The 22,993-nt window shown below is 39.5% G+C and overlaps 1 protein-coding gene across 2 annotated transcripts in view; it reads right to left on the bottom strand.

The window, feature by feature from the left end:
• Positions 1 to 1,697: 1,697 nt before the first annotated feature.
• LOC136257564 (uncharacterized) overlaps positions 1,698 to 22,993 on the bottom strand; it is a 48,292-nt gene continuing 26,996 nt past the window's right edge. Inside the window, exons 16-24 of one of the 2 annotated variants that reach the window (XM_066050793.1) lie at positions 22,252 to 22,522; positions 17,971 to 18,090; positions 17,816 to 17,923; positions 17,470 to 17,564; positions 15,501 to 15,741; positions 14,491 to 14,612; positions 13,791 to 13,951; positions 13,668 to 13,740; positions 1,698 to 1,990 (exon numbers count right to left, since the gene is read on the bottom strand). In XM_066050793.1, the coding sequence (XP_065906865.1) occupies positions 1,802 to 1,990; positions 13,668 to 13,740; positions 13,791 to 13,951; positions 14,491 to 14,612; positions 15,501 to 15,741; positions 17,470 to 17,564; positions 17,816 to 17,923; positions 17,971 to 18,090; positions 22,252 to 22,522 (1,380 nt within the window). In that variant the 3' untranslated portion in view covers positions 1,698 to 1,801. Of the gene's footprint in view, positions 1,991 to 13,667; positions 13,741 to 13,786; positions 13,952 to 14,490; positions 14,613 to 15,500; positions 15,742 to 17,469; positions 17,565 to 17,815; positions 17,924 to 17,970; positions 18,091 to 22,251; positions 22,523 to 22,993 lie in introns of those variants that run through there. The other variant, XM_066050794.1, reaches the window with a different exon arrangement.

Here is a 22,993-nt window from a genome sequence, read left to right as displayed (position 1 = left end):
TAAAATTTTGAGCATAATAGGCTCAGGCATAAACACCATAATTATGGCTTCATGTGACCTTGCAGCTGTGTAAATAGGTAAACCTTTACAAAGTCACATCATCCTTTACCTGTAGTGCTGTCAAACTGCTGCAACTGTACATGTGTGTACTAGTGCGCTATTGCAATCAATGTCACTTGTGTTTGTTCTAATTAAAACATCTCATAATATATGGTGTGATGTAAAATTGTCTTGTATGCAAGATCTGCACATATGGAGGATTGTGGATTAGCAATAAATTATATGCATCAAACTCAAGCAACTGTTGTTGAATGACCTCACAAAGAATCGAAGCATGGATATTCATAATGAAGTCCATAACATAGTGATTCATTAAACATAGTCCAGTTCCTTATTTTATAACAGTTGCTTACATATAATGTTATGTATAAATAGGAATGCGTCCTTTAGAAAAAAGCCTCAAGGTTGCTCTTAATTAATTTTTAATTTGCATACCAAAGGAGACAAGCCCCTTTTAAATCCAACAGGATCTGCTAAATCTATATTGTCATCATGAAATTTTGATCTGATAATCAAGTATTTCTCCATCACGATGGATATCTACCTTTATAGTATAGCAGCGTAGCCCCCAAAATTGGCAATATTGTGTACTTTTTCATAAAACCAGGAAACTTTCCACATAAATAGTACTCCTCATGACATGTAATTTTAGATATAGTGCCATCGCTGAGTTGACCGTTTGTGACTTTTACGGCCATTTCTGTACAGAAAATTGATCATTTTTGTCTTTACCTCTCCAAGGCAGTAATTAACTTGTTAAAACATGGTACCAAACAAAAGATCTTGTTCATAGAAACAACTTGGTTTTTATTTGAAGTCAATAGGTGATTTCATTACAATTAAGTTATGACCATTTTTACTAGTTGCAAAATTTGACAAATTTACCTGCCCTTGAGGTGTGAATTACCTGTGGGCAGATAATTATGCATAAATTTATCAAATTTTGCAGCTAATAAAAATACTCATAACTTAAGAATGAAATCACCTATTGACTTCAAATAAAAACCACATTGTGTCTATCAGCAAGATCTTTTGTTTAATTTGGTACCATGTTTTTACAAGTTAATTACTGCCTCAGGGAGTTAAAGATAAAAATGATCAATTTTCTGTACAAAAATGGCAGTAAAGGTCACCAAAGGTCAAATCAGCGATGGCACTATATCTGAAAATACATGTATTGAGGACTACTATTTATGTGGAAGTTTCATGGCTGTATGAAAAAGTGTACAATTTTGGTTGTGCCGTTATACTATTAGGAACACTAATACCATTATTACAGAATCATGTGTTTTTGTTTTAGCCTACAGGTCACTTCATGAATATGTACTACCAAGGGATATTTAGGGACTTTGCAACTACGTCCAAGCTGATAAAATTATTTTTATTGATTATTACGTTAAGCTCCCTTAGCATATTAGTACAGAAATATTGCTACTTGTGCACTAAAGAATGTTTTTTATTAGCCTAAAATTATCATTTTAATCTTACAGAAACTAATTCTACAAACATAATTCAATACGTTAATATAACACCATTGAGGATAGTGTTTTGTGATTGCATATGACAACAATACTAGTATTATGTCAGAACTTAACAAATTACCTTCAACAATTTTTATCCTTATATAGTTTAACACATTAATCTTGAGTCTTGATATCTACAAATGCTAATATTAACTGTACAAATATTGCAAAATAAGAAATTGTCACACAATTGATTGTCCACACTACATGCCTGCTGGTCACTCCCATGTGATCTTAAAGCTGGAGGTGAGGTCAGCATTTATACCAGTCAACAACAACACATTGTTGGTAGTGTTGAACTGGAAGCCAGATATGGCTGCTCCATTGATTGATGCCTTACTAGGGGATCCCCCTACTCCTAACACCTTCACTACACCCAGAGGAGGTATCTTGAGTGGATCACCAGCCTGTGAATAGTACACACACACACACACACACTTATCCACAAGTAAACAAACCATACTAGTTATTAATCCCTGAGTAAAACCCTACTAGTTTGCAACATTTTGACTGGGTCTGGGAAAACTGGTTTTATTGTCTGTGACAGCAGGTTTGATTTTTCACCACATACACAAAGCTATATAAATGTTATCAAATTAGCCAGAGTTAAGTTGTCTACTTTTGCTGGCTGCTTTGTCCAAGATCAAAAGTGAGCTGTACAAGCAGTCTGAGGACTTACTGGATCTTTGGGAAAGCTGAATGTGGCTGTACAGCTCCTTGATGTTGGATCTAGTCCTATGCTGTCAATTTCCACTCAGCTCATTGATCCTAATTTTTAACCCTTCCTATTGAAGCTAGTGTAGAACCCCAGTAGTACCTCCTACTCGAAGCCCAGGTGGCCGCAGCCGAGCCTCCGGTTGACACACAAAGTATATTGTTTAATATTAGCAATCTTAATAAAATAATATAACTGAGTTCATTATCTATGATCCTAAGAAAAAGCAAACTGTCACTGAATAGAGTCGAGCTACAACTCCTGTTGGCCCTCTGCTCGACTGACTCTTCCAAACACCTCACGTGAGCCTATCGACTGTCCATCACGTGACCTCTTACAACTTCCCCCTCCTTTAAAAGATTGCCCATCATGGCGATCTTCTATCAGTCTTGCTGGTCTTCTAACTGTCCGTCCTGATCTTGTTCTATAATCAATAGCACTGTCCTGCACATCAACTTGAGCATCTTGAGCAGACTTAGATTGGCGAGGTTTAGGTTTTCTTACAGTTCTTCTTTTTCTGAGTTTACCAGATTGGCCTAACCATGGTCTTGCTTTAGCCATTTGTACACTACATTTAGAAAGCCTTTGTCTAGACACAATCATCGTCTCACCATCTTCATCTCCCTTTACCTGTATGACAGCATTCGTATTAGTCAGTGACACAATTACAAAAGGTCCCTGAAACTGTTTGTCAAGTTTGAACTTTGGTTGTACCTTAAGCATTACCAAATCTCCAACCTTGAGATCACTGCCCTTTGCCTTCTTATCATAGTATTTCTTCTGTTGCTTTTGAGAAGTTTCCAGATTCTGTTTAGCAAGTGATCGGGCATACTTAAGCTCTTTTTCCAAAGCAACCCCGTAATCTGTTTCTACCACAGGGAACTTAGTCACAGGTACATGAAAATTCATTGCTGTTGGGAGATTAGGCTCTCTGCCATACACCAAGTAGAATGGTGTTTCACCAGTTGATTGGTGTGGAGTACTCCTATAAGCAAACAAGACAGCTCCAAGCACTTTATCCCAATTACGGCCTCTTCTGGTCACTACTTTAGCCAACATTTGTTTTAAAGTTCTATTAAAACGTTCTACAAGACCGTTTGTTTGAGGGTGTCCACCAGAAGTAGGCAATTGAGTAATTCCCATTAAGTGAGCTGTTTCCTGCAACACATCTGATAGAAACTCTGGTGCCCTGTCATGTATAATTCTGTTGGGAACTCCATGCCGCCAAATCAGATCTATTAAACATTGAGCCACAGTCTCTGCTTTGTGATCAGACACAGCGTACACTTCAGGCCATTTAGTTAAATAGTCCTGAAAAACTAAAGCATATCTCTTCCCACTTTCACTTAAATCAAGCTCAACAAAATCCATACCAAGGCATTCAAATGGGCCTCCCACAGGAACACTAACTAGGAGTGGCTTACCCACAAAACTGCAACCCTGTACAGAAGCACAACTCACACAAGATTCACACTTTTTCAACACATCAGCATTCATACCTCTCCAGTAAAAGTAGCGTCCAATTCTCTTGCTCATTCTCTTCACAGAGAAATGACCTGCGAAGCTTCCATCGTGATGTTCATCCACAATCTTCTGGTGTAAGTGAGCTGGAACTACCAGTCGACGCTTGGCTGGAAATTCTCCTCCTTCATAGTAAAGAATTCCATCAACCAGAATAAAACCCTTCTTAGCTTGACCCACTACGTGTCTGGCAGCTTGTACATTATCAGGTAAGGACCTATCCTCTAAATAATTCATGAGCTGTACCAATTCCTGATCCTGTCTCTGTTCCTGACGAACAAGTTGTAACAGTGACTCATCACTCTCAGAAATCTGCAATACTGCGACCTCAGTAGCTGGTAGAGGAGCTCTGGAAAGACAATCAGCCACAACATTTGCTGATCCTGGTTTATATTCAATTTTCATCTTGGGCAAAAATCTAGATATTCTCAAGTACCATCTTGCGAGTAACCCTTTAGACTGGTTCTTCAAATGGGCAAGAAATGCACTGACCAGTGACTTGTGGTCAGTATACACAGTAAAGTCGTTACCCAACAGGTAAACCTCAAAATGCTCCACTGCATAAACAAGTGCAGCCACTTCTAGCTCAGTAGGGGCATAACTGGATTCAGCTACGTTAGTTTGTCTACTAGCATAGGCAATTGGATATCTTCTACCATCATCACTTTCTTGTTCTAATAAGGCTCCAAATCCTTTACCGCAAGCATCAGTCCACAAAAAGAAAGGTTTGTCTAAGTCAGGTGGATGTAAGAGGGGTGCTGAAACTAGCATCCTCTTGACTTCTTGGAAAGCTGACTCACACTGACTATCCCACACAAACGGTACTGTTGACCCTGTCTCCTTATCTTTCCTTGTCAATGCAGTGAGTGGTCTAGCTACCACGGCAAGGTTTGATAGATGGCGTCGATAAAAGTTCACCAATCCAAGAAAGCTCTTCACTTCTTTACAACAGGTTGGTGTAGAAAACTCTTTCACAGCTCTCACCTTACTATCATTTGGTCTTACTCCTTGTGGTGATAGGGTATGGCCCAGATATTTGATCTCTGATTGTGCAAATGCACACTTCTGAGGTTTCAGTCGTAAGCCTGCTTCCTGTAACCGATGTAACACTTTCTCAACATGAACAAGATGTTCCTCAAATGATTGGGACACTATTAGAAGGTCATCAAGGTATACAAAAACAAAACTCCAGTCACGACCACTAAATAACTTATTCATTAACCTTTGAAAGGTTGCTGGAGCATTAGTCAAACCAAATGGCATCCTTCTGTATTGGAATAATCCCAAGTGACAAGTAAACGCAGTCTTATCTCTAGAATCAGGTGCCATCTTAATCTGGTGATATCCCTTCATTAGATCTAGTGTGGTAAAGATCTTTCCTTTACATCTACCAACAGCATCAATTAGGTCGTCAATTCTAGGGATCGGATATTGATCAGGTATTGTCTTCTTGTTAATTCCACGATAATCAACACAAACTCTTAGGGAACCATCCTTTTTCCTGACTAAAACCAAACCTGAAGCAAAAGAGCTTCCTGAGGATTCAATACAACCTGTATCTAGTAAATGTTGTAACTCACTCTCAAGTTCATTGCGTAGAGCATATGGCAGTCTTCTTGGTGGAGACTTAACTGGTGTAGTGTCGCTCATGTCTATGGAGTGCTCTACCAAATCAGTTTCTCCAAGTTCCTTGTCTGTTAAAGCGAACACATCAAGCTTCTTCTTCATCAAATTAATAATGGCTACTCTCTGGTCAGGTGTACAGTTTCTGCCAACAGTTAATTGTGTCTTAAGGAGATTCTCACGGTCACCATTACCCATGTTCACTACGGCAACAGTTCCAAAGGATTCATCTTTCCAAACATTGTCATCCATCTCAACTACAGAAACAGTATCAATAACTCCAATGACAGTACCTTTGGTGAGTACAACTGGCTCCACACCCCAATTAGTTACTGGAATGTTAAAATCACTCTCTCCAGTCCAGTATCCTTCCATAAAGTCACAGCAATCACTGGCCAATACAGACTCATCAGGAGTCACTACTCCTACTTGGCTGCTTACATCTTCATCATCATTGGCACTCAGCTCTACACGAGCTACTCTAGTCTGTTGTGGTCCTAATCTCAGGGTTTGAGATAAAACAACTTGTCTTACCACTGCTGACTCTGCGTGACTGCTTGACATCACTGGCTGTCCGACGCTGTCAATTATCTTGTAGCCCAAATCCTCCATGGCATTAGTGCCAAGGATCAAACAACAGTTCTGCAGTTCGCCCCTCCAAATAGGCTTTGAAGAGTCTAGAATATAGCAGGGAACACATTTAGAAACATTAGTACCTTCAATTGTGACCTGTAAGGCCACAATACCCTTAGCACCCAGTGATTCACCACCAGCACCCAAAGGTTGTCCATCTAGTTTGAAATTTCTTTCTCTACACTGTTCTATGGACCAGTTACTCTTCTGCTTAATGTGAGGTAGTAACTGCTGTCGAGCCAAAGAAACTTGTGCACCACTGTCTAAAAGAGCTCTTGTCTTAATTCCGTCAACCACAATGTCTACCTTATAAGTTGGGCCTTTCAGTGCCACTTGTAATGCTACTGCTTGAGTATCAGATTCAGATAATATTGTACGCATCCACATTTCATCATCCTGATCTACTCTGGACTCAGATTCTTCCTCAGTCTCCGGACTATCAACGTCAACCCTTAAGGATGATTTGGTTTTAGACTCTGTACAGTTCCTGGCTATGTGCCCTGTTTTCTGACACTTAAAGCACTTGATACCCTTCATGAACATCTCTACTTGGTTCTTAGGCTTTGTTGGAGTACTATTGCTACTATTCTTGTCTTGAGAGACCTTGCCAAACTTGTTGTAGACAGTTTCACTCTGCCTTTCCTTCTTTGGAATTCTCTCACCTGAACCACCCCGTCTAGCTCTCTCTTGAATAACTATCTCGGCACGCAGCAGTCTCTGTAGAAGTTCTTGTACAGAACCAGCAGGAATCTCTCCCAACTCTTTTTGGAGCTCTAGTGGAACCTTATTCCACAAAATAGATTCCAGGGTTTCATCATTTAACTTACGAGGTGCCATGCGCTGGTAATCACGCATTGCGTCCAGCAGACCTTGAGCTGACCCAAACTGACTGTACTGTAGATCCTGGCATCTCTGATAGGCCGTGCGTGGGTCGAGGTGAACACCATACTGTCCACGATAGATCTCCACTATCTTTGACCATGAAGCCTTGTCGCGTTCCTTCACAGTATGTTGCCATGTCGCCTTCGCAGGACCAGTCAAAAACCATGAGAACCAACGGGCACGTTGCTGGTTACTCCACCCACAGTCGTTGGTTGCTTCAGTAAAGTCTAACAGCCATATCTCAAAATCATCGTCACCCCGTTTGCCACTAAACTTGTCTATTCTGCTAGTAAGAGAACGAAATCCCGGTGGATGAGGGTCACACTTTCTGCTCTGTCTATTCGGCAGATGACCTCTCTGATTGCTACCACTAGCATAGGAGGCATCACTGCTAGAATCACTGCCATCACTGTCGTGGCTACCTTCTGTCTGGGTCACTGGTAAACTTGTATCTTCAGTGGGTTTTTCTGACCTTACGACCTTGTCCACAACTGGTTGTAATTCTGCACCTGCAATTTCAGCAGACGATTTGCCCTTTCCCCGAAATGACACCATTTGTTTAGTGAGGACCTGTATCTCGCCTTCCAGACTTGTCTGTCTGGTAATGAGATCTTTCTTCTCATCACGTAGCTCCATAACTAGAGCATTAAGTTCGTCGACACGTTGCGCGCTGGCCAGCCGCTCTTCGTGTCTAGCATCTTGCGTACGTGCAAGCTCAAACTCTGACATATGCAAACGATTTGTAATCGTGCCCTTTGCTCGACAAGGGGTGCAAACATACAACACTGATTTAGACCGACACCCAACCAATGCATCATACAATTCATCGGTCAGCTTATCACTACGTTTTAAACAACCTACATGTTCCCACTTGTCGCAAAGGTCACACGCCATGGCCTTCTCTTCCTCCGTAACCTCTCTCTTACAGGATACGCAGGCGTCCATAGCTCCTTCACGTTCCTGTCTGCTTCTTCAGGATCTCGGTAGGACCTCCAAAGTTGTAGAACCCCAGTAGTACCTCCTACTCGAAGCCCAGGTGGCCGCAGCCGAGCCTCCGGTTGACACACAAAGTATATTGTTTAATATTAGCAATCTTAATAAAATAATATAACTGAGTTCATTATCTATGATCCTAAGAAAAAGCAAACTGTCACTGAATAGAGTCGAGCTACAACTCCTGTTGGCCCTCTGCTCGACTGACTCTTCCAAACACCTCACGTGAGCCTATCGACTGTCCATCACGTGACCTCTTACATAGCCTGATATAGTCAACCTCACAAAAATAATTTATCTAAAATGATGGACAGTTTGACAGTTGGCTACTTGTACAGTGAATGTTTTGAAGGTTAACTCTGAACGCTATTACCAGATAAGGCTGAAATTTAACAGCTCATTGGTTTTTCCCTCTAGACAACAAAAAGTCATAAAATGAACTTTGAGGATATGCAAACAAGTTTTCTCAATGGGTCACACAATTATGCATGTCACTCACTTGTGCAGTAGGTCTTTAGGAACAATAAATACATTAAAGGGACAATGTGACGGGTGGAAGCCGTTTAAGTATTGTTACAGTATGATTTCACTGGCAGTGAAATCTCATAACATCCCATAAGTATTAGTTCACATACTCCATTTTCCGCATTGACATGGCATGTAGGGTATGGTGTAACATGGGCATTGGAAGACAACGAAAATACCATCGTGGATGGGAAAGTGCCAATTCAAGAATATGCCTATCCATAGAAAAGCTTTCACAATGGCAAAGATTACGAAGTGAAATAGATCTCTTGAACGATAATGCTTTCGCCATCTATCTACTGGAATGTCACAAAACATTGCTGGAACAGGAAACAGCACAACAGACAACATACAACTATGGGTAGGTAGAAAAGTGATGTACGTGCAGCATGATATATAAGTATAGACCAGTTCTGTTTTCTGTCTATCATCCGAGGTCCTCCACCCAAAAACAGGAGGGTGGTTCAAAGATAGCCACTGTCCGTTGTTCCATTGTTATTATAGTGTATTGGCAGCTATTAAGCCAAAATTTGTGCTGACTCCAGCAGTTCCTTCAAAATAAACTGCATACTCAAGCAGGGGCGGATACAGGGGGGGTCAAAGGGGGCTCTTGACCCTCCTCCAAAAAGTTTTAGTATACCAAGATAGAAATACTCTATTAGAGCAGTCACTCTAATAAAGCAGTCACAGTATTAGAACAGTGTGTAGTGAGCTATATATTTAAAGGATTTTTATGTACATTATTAGCTATAAATGTGTGGTTGGTGAGGTGGGCAGCTTTGTCAGCAGGCTGTGACCTTTTTTTGTCTCACCCTATCAAACCAGAGACAATGTAGTGCCTCAGTTCATTTTTGACCTCCCCTTTCCATAAGTCTGGATCCGCCCCTGTCCAGGCATAGTTTTTTGATAATTTAATTTAAAAATTCACCTCAATTTTTCACATATCAAATTGCATTTTTAGTTATTTTGATTACTTCACTTGTGCAGACTTACAGAAATGTAAAATGATATCCAGCTCTTCCCAATTATGGTATGAACTCCTGTCTTCACTTCCACTCCATCTGCACATCGCTAACTACTGACTGGTGGTGATGATGATGAAACATAACAACAGTTCCTACCTGTATTTATTGAAATATTATAATCTTGTTTCTATTTGATTAGTTTATCTGCAACAGAAATGTGTGAGCGCTCTAGACAAGTGCAGGACTGAGGGGAAATGTACCAATAGTTCAGGAAGCTAAATGTAATCAATCCATTCTCTTTGTACAGATTATCAATGAGGGAAAGCTTAGGAGAGGTAGATATCATTCCTGATGAGCAGACTATAGTTTGTGATGGACATGATAGGTAACTCATTGTTACATTCACTGGTTGGTTATCGACCTACAATATAATATGTACAGAGAAGAGGAAATTACCTTTCACCTGTATGCAGATGCTGAAAGGGGTATGTTTTCTGATTCAGAGTCAAGGTAAAAGTGCAATGGCAGCCCTTGTATGACTAGAAGATTGTGTTTATGTGTGTGTAGTGATGATGAGGAAGAGGAAATGATTACAGAAGAATATGAGGTTGAAGAAGAAGTGACAGACAATGAAGATGAAGTGCAGCTAGATTTGCCAACTTCCTTTAATGTGGACCAAGATGTGATAATTCAGCAGGTTATTATTGTGAATATTTTGATTGGATTTGTAATATGCAACAAAGCATAATTATGCGTATTCTTTTATCAATGCCAATGTTTATTCACAGGTGGTAAGGAGGTGAAGGTTTTATGTATGTGGATAAACTGTTTGAGTTGGTTGGGAGTCATTGTAGATCATGTCATTGTCAATGCAAGATCACCACCAGATTTGCTGGATGTACATTAGTGATCAAGATGAAGTGCAGTACAGGGCATGTGTATATGTGGTCTTCTTCTCCTATTATCAGAAATGCAAACCAACATGCCATTTATAAATCTAACTTAGTCTTTGCTTCTGCATTGTTGTTTAGTGGAAACAATCACTACAAGATCCAGCAGTTTTTCAATTTTATGGACGTTAAGTGCATCTCACCTAGTACGTATTTCACATACCAAACATTTTGCCTCTGCCCAGCGATTTCAGATTTTTATACCAAAACTATGCCAAACCAACATATATAATTCACTGTTTATTTTATGAAGGCTGCCTAGGTACAGTCATAGATATTTTCTCCTTTCTCCACCTTTTCAAACACACTTTCTGTAACAACTTTAAACAGGCTGTAGGATCAGGTGTCCTACAGCAGAGTGGATTATAACAGTCGGCTATCGGACATTTACCCACCAATTAGCTTGAAGACCGCCCAATTACCTACTGAACCTGTCAAGGATGGCCAACCACTTTCCACTAAAAAAGATCGATATACTCTAATAGAACTCTAATAGAGCAGTCAAAGAGTTTCTAAAAGGTGTACCTAAAAGATCCAAAAAAGCGAACCTGTACATTTCAATGAAGTGAAATCTACACAATTTCACCACATGTTAACACACTGTTTAAGTGGCTTCTAAAGGATTTTTAAATCTACTGCACTATATGACCATAATTGATATAGATATAATTTATGTCAACATCACATTGGATAATTTCATATGAAATCATCATAATGTTATTATTACAGATTTATTATGTATGTGGCTTAACAATGATGCACTGCATGGCTGCTGAAGGAGTTTTGGTCGTCAAAATACTCACATTCAAGCTTTGAAAATCCAAATTCTTTTCAAGGGGCATGCTCCAGCTTTGCATACTTACACATGCTGCTAAGCATACAATGTCATATCATGTCAGATCAACTTTGACTTTGAATGAAGACTAGTTATAATCCTCTCTGTCCTACAGACCTTCAGCACTTGTGCTGTAAAGTTTTAAAAATAAATAGACTATGTTTTACAAGAATATGGTCAGGGAGAAGTTTCTGGTGATGGACGATGTGACTTCCCAGGAAAATGTGCAAAATTTTGTACATACACACCACTGGTAGAATTCAACCAATGTTATACTACACAGTGAGACAGTGGACAAAAGAGAAGTCCATAATAAGACACCCAACATAGAGAGAGAAGCAGTTGACAGGGTAGTGAAACATTTAAAAGAGAGTGTGAATGTGGTTGAGATAACCACCGATTCATCGACTTCAGTTACAAAAATGCTTGGTATTTTTTTTCTGGCTTATCTGTTGGTGAATACAGCTGACAAATATCCTAGAGTATGTCATTCTATGGATATATGGCACAAGGCCAAGCTCCTGAAGAAAGTTTTGAATAATGTGGAGATTTTATACATACCATTTTTCCGTGCACATACATTTTTACACTATGTCCAATTGAGTGGACAGCTGATTCATGTTTTGTATAATATAAAAATTATATTGGTATTGTGCTATTAACCAGTAACTCTGCTGTGTGGTCTTTAGGTTGGTATATTGGTGCGATTTTTCTGTTGCCTCTCCCTAGATATCCATGACTATACATTATGGACTGCCAATACACTGCTTTCCTGTAATTAGCAGGTGAGAATTCCATTTCATCACCATAAAAGTCACTCCTGTCAATGATGCAGACAGACAACACGTGTCTGTTGAGGTATGTATCATGGAACACCTCAGTAGTGGTCATACATGGCCGCATTTTGCAGCACACGTGTTCTGTGGGGTTTTCCATGTGTCTACACTTCCCACACTTACACCAGTCTGGGGTTCCTTGGGATGGTTGGTAATCATCACTCCCATTGTTTTCATGCCTCTGTAACATGCATTTTGGAAAACTCCACGCCACCTAAATCTTGGAGGAGTTCAATCAACAATGTCTCCTGCTGTCTACTATCAAGGAACTGAACCAATGCCTACAACAGAGACAAGGTAAAGGTTTGTGTAAAGTACCGTACAAACTGCCTACTTTTACTTCTTCTCGGTTTGCTTGTAACATTTCTTCTACTCTTGAGGAAGACGGTCCATCACCGGGTGGCTTGTTCTTGCAAGGTTCGGACTTTGATTTACACTTACATCATTCAGTGCAATGCTGCCCCCTTCCCTTATAAGAACATCTTTGTGCCCTCTGACAAGTGGACTTACACTGGTAAAACTGCAGCACATGACACGTTTTATACATAGAATAGCATGTATATTAATCCAAAATGCCTGCTCATCATCGTCACTTTCTGTGCCTAGGTCAGCATTGTTTGTTGATTCGTCTTCGTTCCAACATGTGTCAACAAAACCTTCAGCCATTGCGCATCTTCACCAGATACACCAGAGTGTAATTACGTAATTCATCACAAATACGTGATCAATATGTGTTTACAAGCTTACACGGCTTCCTTCTGTCGCATTGTCTCTCTAAGTAGTTTTGTTCACTGTGTATGCTGAAGCAGTTAAAGCATGAGTAAAATTGTTTTGTACGTACTAGCACACTTTTACCCATTGCATTTCAACAGAAAAGTGACTGCCTCTGGAAAAGCTAGCAACACATGTATATGTGCAAGTATATATCAGGAAATGCTAGTCTTGAGTATTATGGTTGAGATAATGTGTACCAATTTTTCATACATTTTATACCAATTCATTACTTTAACATCCCAGTCTGTAACCATACAACTTATGATGTTCAACAGTTTATCTTATTCTGCTGTAAACACAGTATGGTTCTAGCTGTTTTTAGACCACAGCAAGGTGAAATACTCGGACTTCATTGGCTACTTACAGGTATCTTAATCCTATAGATCCCTTGTTTATGTCTCAATTGATCCCTGTTTCTGGGGCAATACAAAACATGGCAACTATGCCTGTAACATTGGCAACCCATGGGCATTTAACTGAATAGCAATTAAGTTCCCTTACAAGTTACAGGGAGGTGTATTGGGCTTGTTTCCACAATGAATGCTGCATTTCTCATGTCACAAGCAGCTGTGTAAGGTACAACAATGAGCTGTGGTCTAAAACATTGAAACACAGGGTTCCATGGAATTTAGAAAACCTTAGGCCCTGTAGTAGCACCCTCACTTCACTCGTGCGCCACAACACAGGGCCTTTCGGATTATACGTAGAACCCTGTGTTTCAATGTCTAATTATTATGTAAAAAATAACAAGCATTTTACTGATAGTCAATATGTCTTTAACAAAATGCCATATAACTGTTATAGTACTGAACACACATATTCAACTGCATACCTGTCCGGCAATACCACTGATCACCTGACCTGAACTACCACTACTGGTAGCATTAAATAGTAAGAACATCCACCTGTGGAAAATGTTACAAATATTGCACATGGCAACTAGTATAGCACTCACTGGCTGGTACTGACAGTTTCCCCATCATCAATGTAAAGATCACCAGATGCTTTACCAGTACTATCAAGAGCCACCACCAGTGTACTATCAGTATTACGTGAATCATAAGTGGTCAGGCCTGTTCCTTTACCTGGTATAATACTACCACCTCTAACATGAACCTGTTGAGGGGGAAGATATGGTGATATATTGGTGTGTATGAACATGGGAGTGTGTTACTCTGTATATACTACCTATATTAGGTAAACAGTGTTAATGATACATACTAAACACCACGGTGATGAAGCTGATACAACTGAGGATCCATCAAGTCAAGGGTAGAGCTAAGTAATAATCCCAATAGCATGCAGCAATGATATCCACAGTACATGACTTATTGAAATAAAGCCTATCATGATAATAGTCAATGAAACATTTGATTACACAACTATGAGAAACATCTACCAAAAACAGTACCAAAAATGAACATTCAAAATTGGAAAGCAGTGGGACCTCCATTACCTGAAAATCTCTATGCCACCAACTAAATCACAGATAAACAAATTTGTTTGGATAATTGATAGAACACACATCTGTCAACAAAATACTCTAATAGAACAGTCACTTCTATTGTTTGGATCATTGATGGTTTAGTCAATTGAGATTCAGAATAATGAGGTTCTAACTCTCCCTTGTCCACTGGTCTCAATCTGTGACTCACTTGAATATGATCAATAGGAGTGTGTAGGGTCAGTGAGGTCCCTCCAGATGTTGTCACTACTTGATCAGTGAAGACATCATACCATTTACCAGCTGGGAAATAAGCCTCGACTGATGTTGAACCTGTAAGTGTAGTAGAGTAATGTTGTTATGGAATAATCCTAAACAGTTTCATGTGCAAGCATGTGAGCAGTAAGTGTGTAGAGTACATACACAGGTAACTACCCTACCCACCCACCCTACACATATATGTAACCGGATTTGTGATAAAGCACCTTTTTCACACACAAAATTTGACTCATTTTGTTTGAACTTTGAAACTTCATAACATTGCATATCATTGTCAGAAATTTTCCATGATTAAAGCTACATTGTCTGGCTGTATTTTGATACAAAGAGCAATGAGTCAGTTTTGCAAATCCGGTCACATGTGATCATCTTAGCTAAATAGTTCGCACCAATGCACATTTCTCATAAAAACAACAGGGTGAAATAACACACGTCACAAAGAAAAGATTTAATATGTACAGTACATATGTAACTCTATTACTCAGATAAGAAAGTCTTAAACTTATCTTTGTGTTTGCTTGTTCATGGAGACTTTAAATATGTTTGTGTAGCCCAATGGTTGTGCTCATTATTAGTGATTGTTTGCATTGCAGTAAAAACCAGTATCATCATAATTTTATTTCTTTAGTTGAATAGTTGAAACTTCTTCCTAAGTAGCTGTACAAGTAGACCTAACCTTGGTGGATTAGCTAATTCATGGTGAACACTTTGAGCTAAGTTTTAACTCCATTGACTAATGTACATGTGAATTATGGCTGTGAATGTAAGTGCAGACTATGCTTGCTTTTTTTTACTGAGACAGGCACATGTAGCCAATCACAGGTATGTCCAGCTTTATTGTAAAACATCCCCTAGTAGTTTCAAGTTACCATTACTTAGGCTACTGCAGGGTTGCTGCAATTAAGTTACCCTCCTAAGGTTTCATTCCACACAACCACTAACCTTGTTCTAGTACAGGACTGACCAGTAGTCCACTACCCACCATAAACTGTCGGTCAATAGAGTGAGTGTTACGATCAGTTGGGAACTCAAAGAACAATGGTCTAGTGACAGTAGCTGATGGGATGGTAGTAACTGGCCTACTAGCCTTGTAGAATAGTGTGTAGTAATAAGGCAGGATTGAGTAGCGAAGACCTAACATCTTACGACTGATAGCTGCCACTGATGACCACTCGTAGGGCTCCTACAAGATACAGAAATTACAATAAGTTTAGTCAATTCTATTGCAATACTTAGTTGTATACCAAAATTTTTTTTAAAAACTGCATGATTGTTGTATTAGAGTAGTTTATTCATCCATTTGTTGCCGCACATAATATAATAGGACCATTACGTGTAGCTACGTACAACATCAAATATTCCAACAACACTTGTGACTACAGAACTACCACACAAGTTGTGTATGTTTTATTAGAAATTACTATCTCAATGGAGCACTATCAAATTGTAAATATAGAGTCAGGCCACAGATGGGAAAACACTCCCAGGCCAGCTTGATGGAATAAATAACTATATACCACTTTGACACCTCAGATCAAAGGAAATCACAGGGTTATATATCACATATTTCCCTGACCACAGGGCGATATCTAGATATCGCCCTGTGGTTAGGGCAATATGTGACCGGATTTCATATAACAAGGCTTCCACACACACAAAATCAAACTTACGATTTTACCACAAATGGATTGCTGGTCTAATACACTATCATATTTCACACTGTACTTCCTTCAGCACTGGCAAGTCTGGTTTCTGTAGCAGCTTTCTTCCGACCCTGTCAAAGCCACGAGTGTGAGATTGGCACCATTAAATGGCCATGGCTTTGTGATAATGGTGTGTAGTGAGCTGGGACTTCACAGAGAGCTCGCCAATAGTGTTCTCAGTCAATGTGGAGTAATTTGAGGGCCATGAAGGGCCATGGAGAGCCCAAACTTGGCCTCTGGATTCCAATCGTCTTCTTACTCCATTTTATACCCGTATATTAAGACCACCGTCCACCCCCACCCTCCCACCCTTATTACTACCATCTGTGATATTATAACCTGCTCGAAAAAAGCTGCTCAAAATAGGGCAAATTTTGGGTATCAGAACTGTATACACCCACTCAGTGATAGCTAGTGAACAGATGAACAATTGGTGCAAATTTTGTTTGCACAGCTGTAGGCACTGGGAAGTTATTACACAATGATTCCTTAAAATCGCCATATCTCCTAACAAAGCTTTGTGCGTTGAAGCCTTGTTTTGTCAAATCCAGTCACATATCATGATATAGCCCTGACCACAACTGCCTTTGATGCTGAGGCAGCTACAAAGCATCAGTTCCCTTTGATTATTTATATAGAGATGCTTAAAGTTTTGCATTGTGGGTTTGAGTTAAACATGTTGATTTAATTAGTTAGGGGCATTGTTGTGAAGTAAAAAGAATTGAGCGAGTCAGCATTGCATAGTTCAGTTACTAAGCATCACTAAATAATCATTTTTGCAATGTGGGGATTGTTTTTCTACAGAGTACATTTCAACTGCATGAAAAGATGCCTCAAACATTCACAACCTATATGTCTAAGTGTTTATTTTAGCACCTTAGGTAACTTTATTCATCCACAAAGTGGTTATTTGGTTTAAAATGGTATCACTACAACCAGTGAAACCCACAAATCATTTCTTTTTGTGCCCACAATTTAAACCCACAATCGATTTTTGCAAACCTCTGTATAAAAGTAATGTGGTGAATGCAGGTTTGTCTTCCTTCACCTATTAGGTGAGCATGCCAGAGTGGTATATATTACTTATACCATGGCCACTCGGGATTTGCCTGATATATATGCCCTCGTCCTCGGGCCTGCGGCCCTCGGGCTTGGGCATATATATCAGGAAAATCCCTTGTGGCCATGGTATAACTATTAAATCATACCTGAGGCTTGGTACCCTTGATATTATGGTTCCTAGAGAAAGGGTAGAATGCTCCTAACTCCATCCACCTGCTACACAACTCTTCTGTTGTGTCACCTGTGGAGTATACAATGTACATAACACAAACACAAGTGGCTACATTTATACATAACAACACAATGAGGATTTTTAATTAAGCTGGCTCATGCACAGTGACCTATTGAGTGACCTATTGAGTGACCTATTGGAGTACCAGGAACTTTTAAGTATCACAGTGAAAGATCATAAATTATTGTTTTTTGTCCACACACATACGTACTGAACAGCACAACATCTACACACGTAGTACTTACAAACATCTTACTCACCACTAAAGCCACATATATCAGATCCCACCAATGGAATACCATACATTTGGAAGGACAACATTTCTGGTATACTATAGTAGAGGTCATCATATGAAGCATGATTATCACCTAAGAGTGAACAATATCAGTTAGTGCAGTGTAGTGTGATCTTGTACCTGTCCAGTGACCAGTGTGAGCACCTGATCCTGGGAAAGTTGACCGACTGATTACAAAACACCTCTTTCCTTCTCTGACACTCTCCAAGACACTACAAGTAGCAATACTCTCCATCAAACCTGTAACAACATATTATGTGCTGTAGTACAATATGTATGTGTACTAATCATGCATGTGTAACACCTGTAGTAACACCCACTCTCTACTAATTATACTACACATACATACATACATACAGGTCTGACATGACTTGGTACTAATACAAACACTTTGTTTACAATCCCCACAATTATGCAATGCCTCATGCAGCAACAGTCTGACATTAGGTGACAATCTGAAGCAGCTACAAGCATCACACATGACATACTCAATATCACCTTAAATCTTAAATACAAAGCTGTGATCCTGATACTTGGCCAACCCCAACACATTGACTGGTTTTCTATTTCTCCCATTGACCCACCCAAAAATTCACTTGTTACTCAGACCAATGTGTGTATTTTGTATGAATACCTGTATGCTACCGCTTATTGCAATCCACAAACCTACAGTATAGATTGATGTGTGCAAATGTACTGATCCAAAAAACATTGTGTGTATGATACTTGGCATGCACGTTACTCCTGATACCCTGCGTGTTGTGTTGAACACTGACATCTATAAGGTACAGATTCTTAAAATGCCGAAGATCATAGATTCCACCAACTTTCTAAGGTTTCTGTTCTAGTGGCCATGTTGATCAAATATGTTAGAGTAGGCAAAGAAGAGTTTATCTTCCTCACAGTATCAGCCTAGCAGATATCCTAAGGAAGAGTGATTGTTCAATTAGAGATTTCTTCACCTGTCCATTCTATTAATTAAAGTAGTTGAACAGAGTTCACACGACTTGAATAAAATCGAAATTGTATATATATCTACTAGATAAAGCACTGCCGCGAGTGCTATCTATTTTCACGAGGCAAAGCAATTAATCCCACAATTGATCTTGATATGTGTGACTATATAGTGGCACAGAGATAGCAAATGACAAGTTAATGAGATATACGCACTGTTTATAGTGTGTATATCTCTTTATTTTCCTGAAGCAATGCAATAATTTGATATATATATATATGTATATGTAATAGTTGTATCATGTACCCGAGTGATTTGCCTGATATGTACACCCAAGCTCGAGGGCCATTAGGCCCGAGAGCGTGGGTGTACATATCAGGCAAATCACGAGGGCACGTGATACAACTGATATGTACCATGTAGGCTAATAGCCTACTGTGGTGGGCGACTAATCACCCAAGCCAATACGAGACAACCCGCTGGATTTATTATATAGAGAGTCTTGTAAAATTCGATTATGGGTCAGCAGCAAGTAACGTTGCAGTTACGTTTGTTAACATAAACGGGAAAATCCTATGAATATCACGGAAACACTCATTTTTGCGATTTAACAAGTGTTTCAAAGTTGCTACATTGTTTAACCACTGTTTACAATGTTTTCTAAACATCCAGAGGGATAAGCTTCGCTGTAGAGTGGTTACCTCGTGATATACGAAAAGTGGGCGTGGTACGTAATCAAACACGCGGACACACGATTGTAAATTAATCATGACACTAGTTCTCACCTTAAACTTCCGTTTGTCAACTCATAGGGTGGTAAGGGTGTCGAATCGCCTTCGTATGAGTGCTGTAGAATGCAAAATCGGGTTCATGGTTTTCATCACGTGAGTAATAATAAACTCCCACAATCGAATACTGCCAGGATACTTATAAAAACAAACAACGTTACCTCATCAGATATATCAAGGCCATGGTACATTTAAATGTATCATGGCCAGCCATGGTTTATTTTAAATGTACCATAGCCAGCCATGGTTTAACTTAAATGTACCATGGCCAGCCAGGGTTTATAAGATATGTACCCTGAAATTTGGCTTTGAAGTTAGGTGGTTTCATGGTACATAAATATATATGCACTGGCTTTCCTTTGATCTGAGGTGTGAAAGTAGTACATATATGTACTAGATAAAGCACTGCTGTGAGTGTTATATGGGAAATATAGCATGAAAAGAGTGGAAAAGAGACAAATATAGCACGAGGCAAAGCCAATTAAGTGCTATATTTCCCATATAGTACAAGCGAAAGGCAGTGCTTTATCTGGTAAGAGAACTGTCAACTTGAGGTACACACAAGACACACGAAACAATTAGAAACTCACGGGGGAGTGTTATTATCGGTAGAATAGGCATTGCGCCTGTGTTTCGCCTGCATTGCACTGTGCTGCGCCTTCATTAGTCATTTTGTGAATCTAGTCCGTCTTCTCAATACTTAAAGTTTTTGATTGTGGTACTTTAATAAGCATATTTCCGTGATATTCCTAGGACTCGTCGGTTTATGTGAGCAAAACGTACTAAGAACGTTCACTGCTGCTGACCACAAGCAACCATCATCGAAATATTCAAGTGTGCCTATAAATTAAATCCAGTGGGTTGGCTCTTACTGGTTGGGTTGACTGGTCAGCCAGCGCAGTCAGGCTATCAGCCTACACTGGCTTGGTTGATTGGTTGTACTGGCCAGAATGAGTGATTACTCACTCAAAGTAGGCTATCAGCCTACAAAATAGACCTGGCAGTTCTGATATAGAACTGTGGTCTATAAAAGTGTTCTATAACTGCCCAATATAGAACACTTGGGCTTTTATGGCACATATAGAACACTTTTTTGCTTTGATACTCCCACGCAAAGTTCTATATATATATATATATATATCAGTGCCAAGTAATCAAAAGATGAAATGTATCTCACTCAACCTATTAGGGCTTCTCACACGACCCTTATATACCGTCTGGTATGGTAGATGCGTGTTCTTATTAGACATATTCTCTATGAAATTAGTATGAAAGTTCATGGAAAATTCATACCGCAATAGTATGAATTTTTTAACGGATTTATACTACTGCAAAATTTTCATGTAAATTTCATATCATCATACGTATCAAACACTATATAATTATTTCATATAATTTTCATCCTAAAAATTTATGAAATGATGCCATGAAAAAGTTTTTATACACATTACACAACAAGCTTTGCATGAAATTTATATGAAAGCTTTGCAGTAGTATGAATCTATACTATGGCGGTATGGAGGGAAGGCTGGCAACATATTAGTGCTCCAGTGAGATTCAGATGGATTTGTAACTTCCTATGGTAGCAATGGCAGTTTAAGGGGAATTTCCCTAGTCAAACGAATCACCACCAAACCCAAATTAAAAGACTCACCTTCAAGTGTAGATTAAAGTGGTACCAATCTGACAGAAATCCAAATGGGACAGTGCCAGAAAGAATCAGATTTTAAGTAGTATGTAAAAAGTGTTGCACTACACACTACACACTACACTCTACACACTACGCACTACACACTACACTCTACACACTACACACACTACACTCTACACACTACACTCTACACACTACACTCTACACTCTACACACTACACACTACACACACTACACACTACACTCTACACACTACACTCTACACACTACACACTACACTCTACACACTACACTCTACACACTACACACTACACACACACACTACACACTACACACTGCACTCTACACACTACACACTACACACACTACACACTACACTCTACACACTACACTCTACACACTACACACTACACACTACACACACACACACACTACACTCTACACACTACACACTACACTCTACACACTACACACACGCACTACACTCTACACACTACACTCTACACACTACACACTACACTCTACACACTACACTCTACACACTACACTCTACACACTACACTCTACACACTACACACTACACACTACACACTACACTCTACACACTACACTCTACACACTACACTCTACACACTACACTCTACACACTACACTCTACACACCACACACCACACACTACACTCTACACACTACACACTACACTCTACACACACACACACACACTACACACTACACTCTACACACTACACACTACACTCTACACACTACACACTACACACTACACTCTACACACTACACACTACACTCTACACACTACACTCTACACACTACACACTACACACTACACTCTACACACTACACATGACACACTACACTCTACACACACACTACACACTACACTCTACACACTACACACTACACACTACACACTACACTCTACACACACACACACACTACACACTACACATTACACACTACACTCTACACACTACACACTACACACTTACCATACAGATTATGACTATTATACTCCAGTACTCCTCCATGATGCATAGCATCCATGTCTAGTGTCTTAGTATTCAGTCCAATGCTAGACCCCTGGTTGTTGATGTGGTAGGGAGGATTGTTGGGATCAAACTTCAACCCATCATCCACTGATCTTCTCATCTCTTCAGGATGTGAGCTACCAGAACATTCTCCATTACAGAAGTTACTAATCTCATTCATGTCAATCCATAAACCATCAAATTTGAGTAGTGTATTGTAGAAGGTGCTGGTCTGGTAACAAACAAGTTTACACGTCTATAGCATGCCTAACACATGTGATCATCTCAGCAAACCCCCACCTAGTGTTCACAAGCATACATACACTTTAAGAAAACAAAAAAAATGGTGAAATTATCCATGTAGCATGCAAGTTTTAATCACACCATTTCTCAGGGTAGCAAGTCTCAAAGCAATCAAACCTATACACGGAGAGTTGGAATATCCTTGTTAGCCTCAATGGTGTGCATGTCATGTGCATTTGTTTACGATGTGGTAGACATTCATTTTTCATTTAAAGTATTTGTATGAGTAAGTGGCTACAGGGCTAAACCTTTGTTGATTTCCCAATCCATGGTGAACATTAAAGTCAATCTGTAGCCCAATGCAAATGGAAGTTAACTATTGCCAATCAAAGTGCCAGTAATTTATTTTCAGTGTAGCAATCACTGTGCAAATGGACTTACTACTGTCTAGCACTATAAT

The sequence above is a fragment of the Dysidea avara genome, chromosome 6 (genome assembly GCF_963678975.1).
Source record: "Dysidea avara chromosome 6, odDysAvar1.4, whole genome shotgun sequence".
NCBI classification, from domain to species: domain Eukaryota; kingdom Metazoa; phylum Porifera; class Demospongiae; order Dictyoceratida; family Dysideidae; genus Dysidea; species Dysidea avara.
The sequence above is the reverse complement of the archived record's forward strand: the minus strand, read 5'-3'. Positions and strand labels throughout refer to the sequence as shown.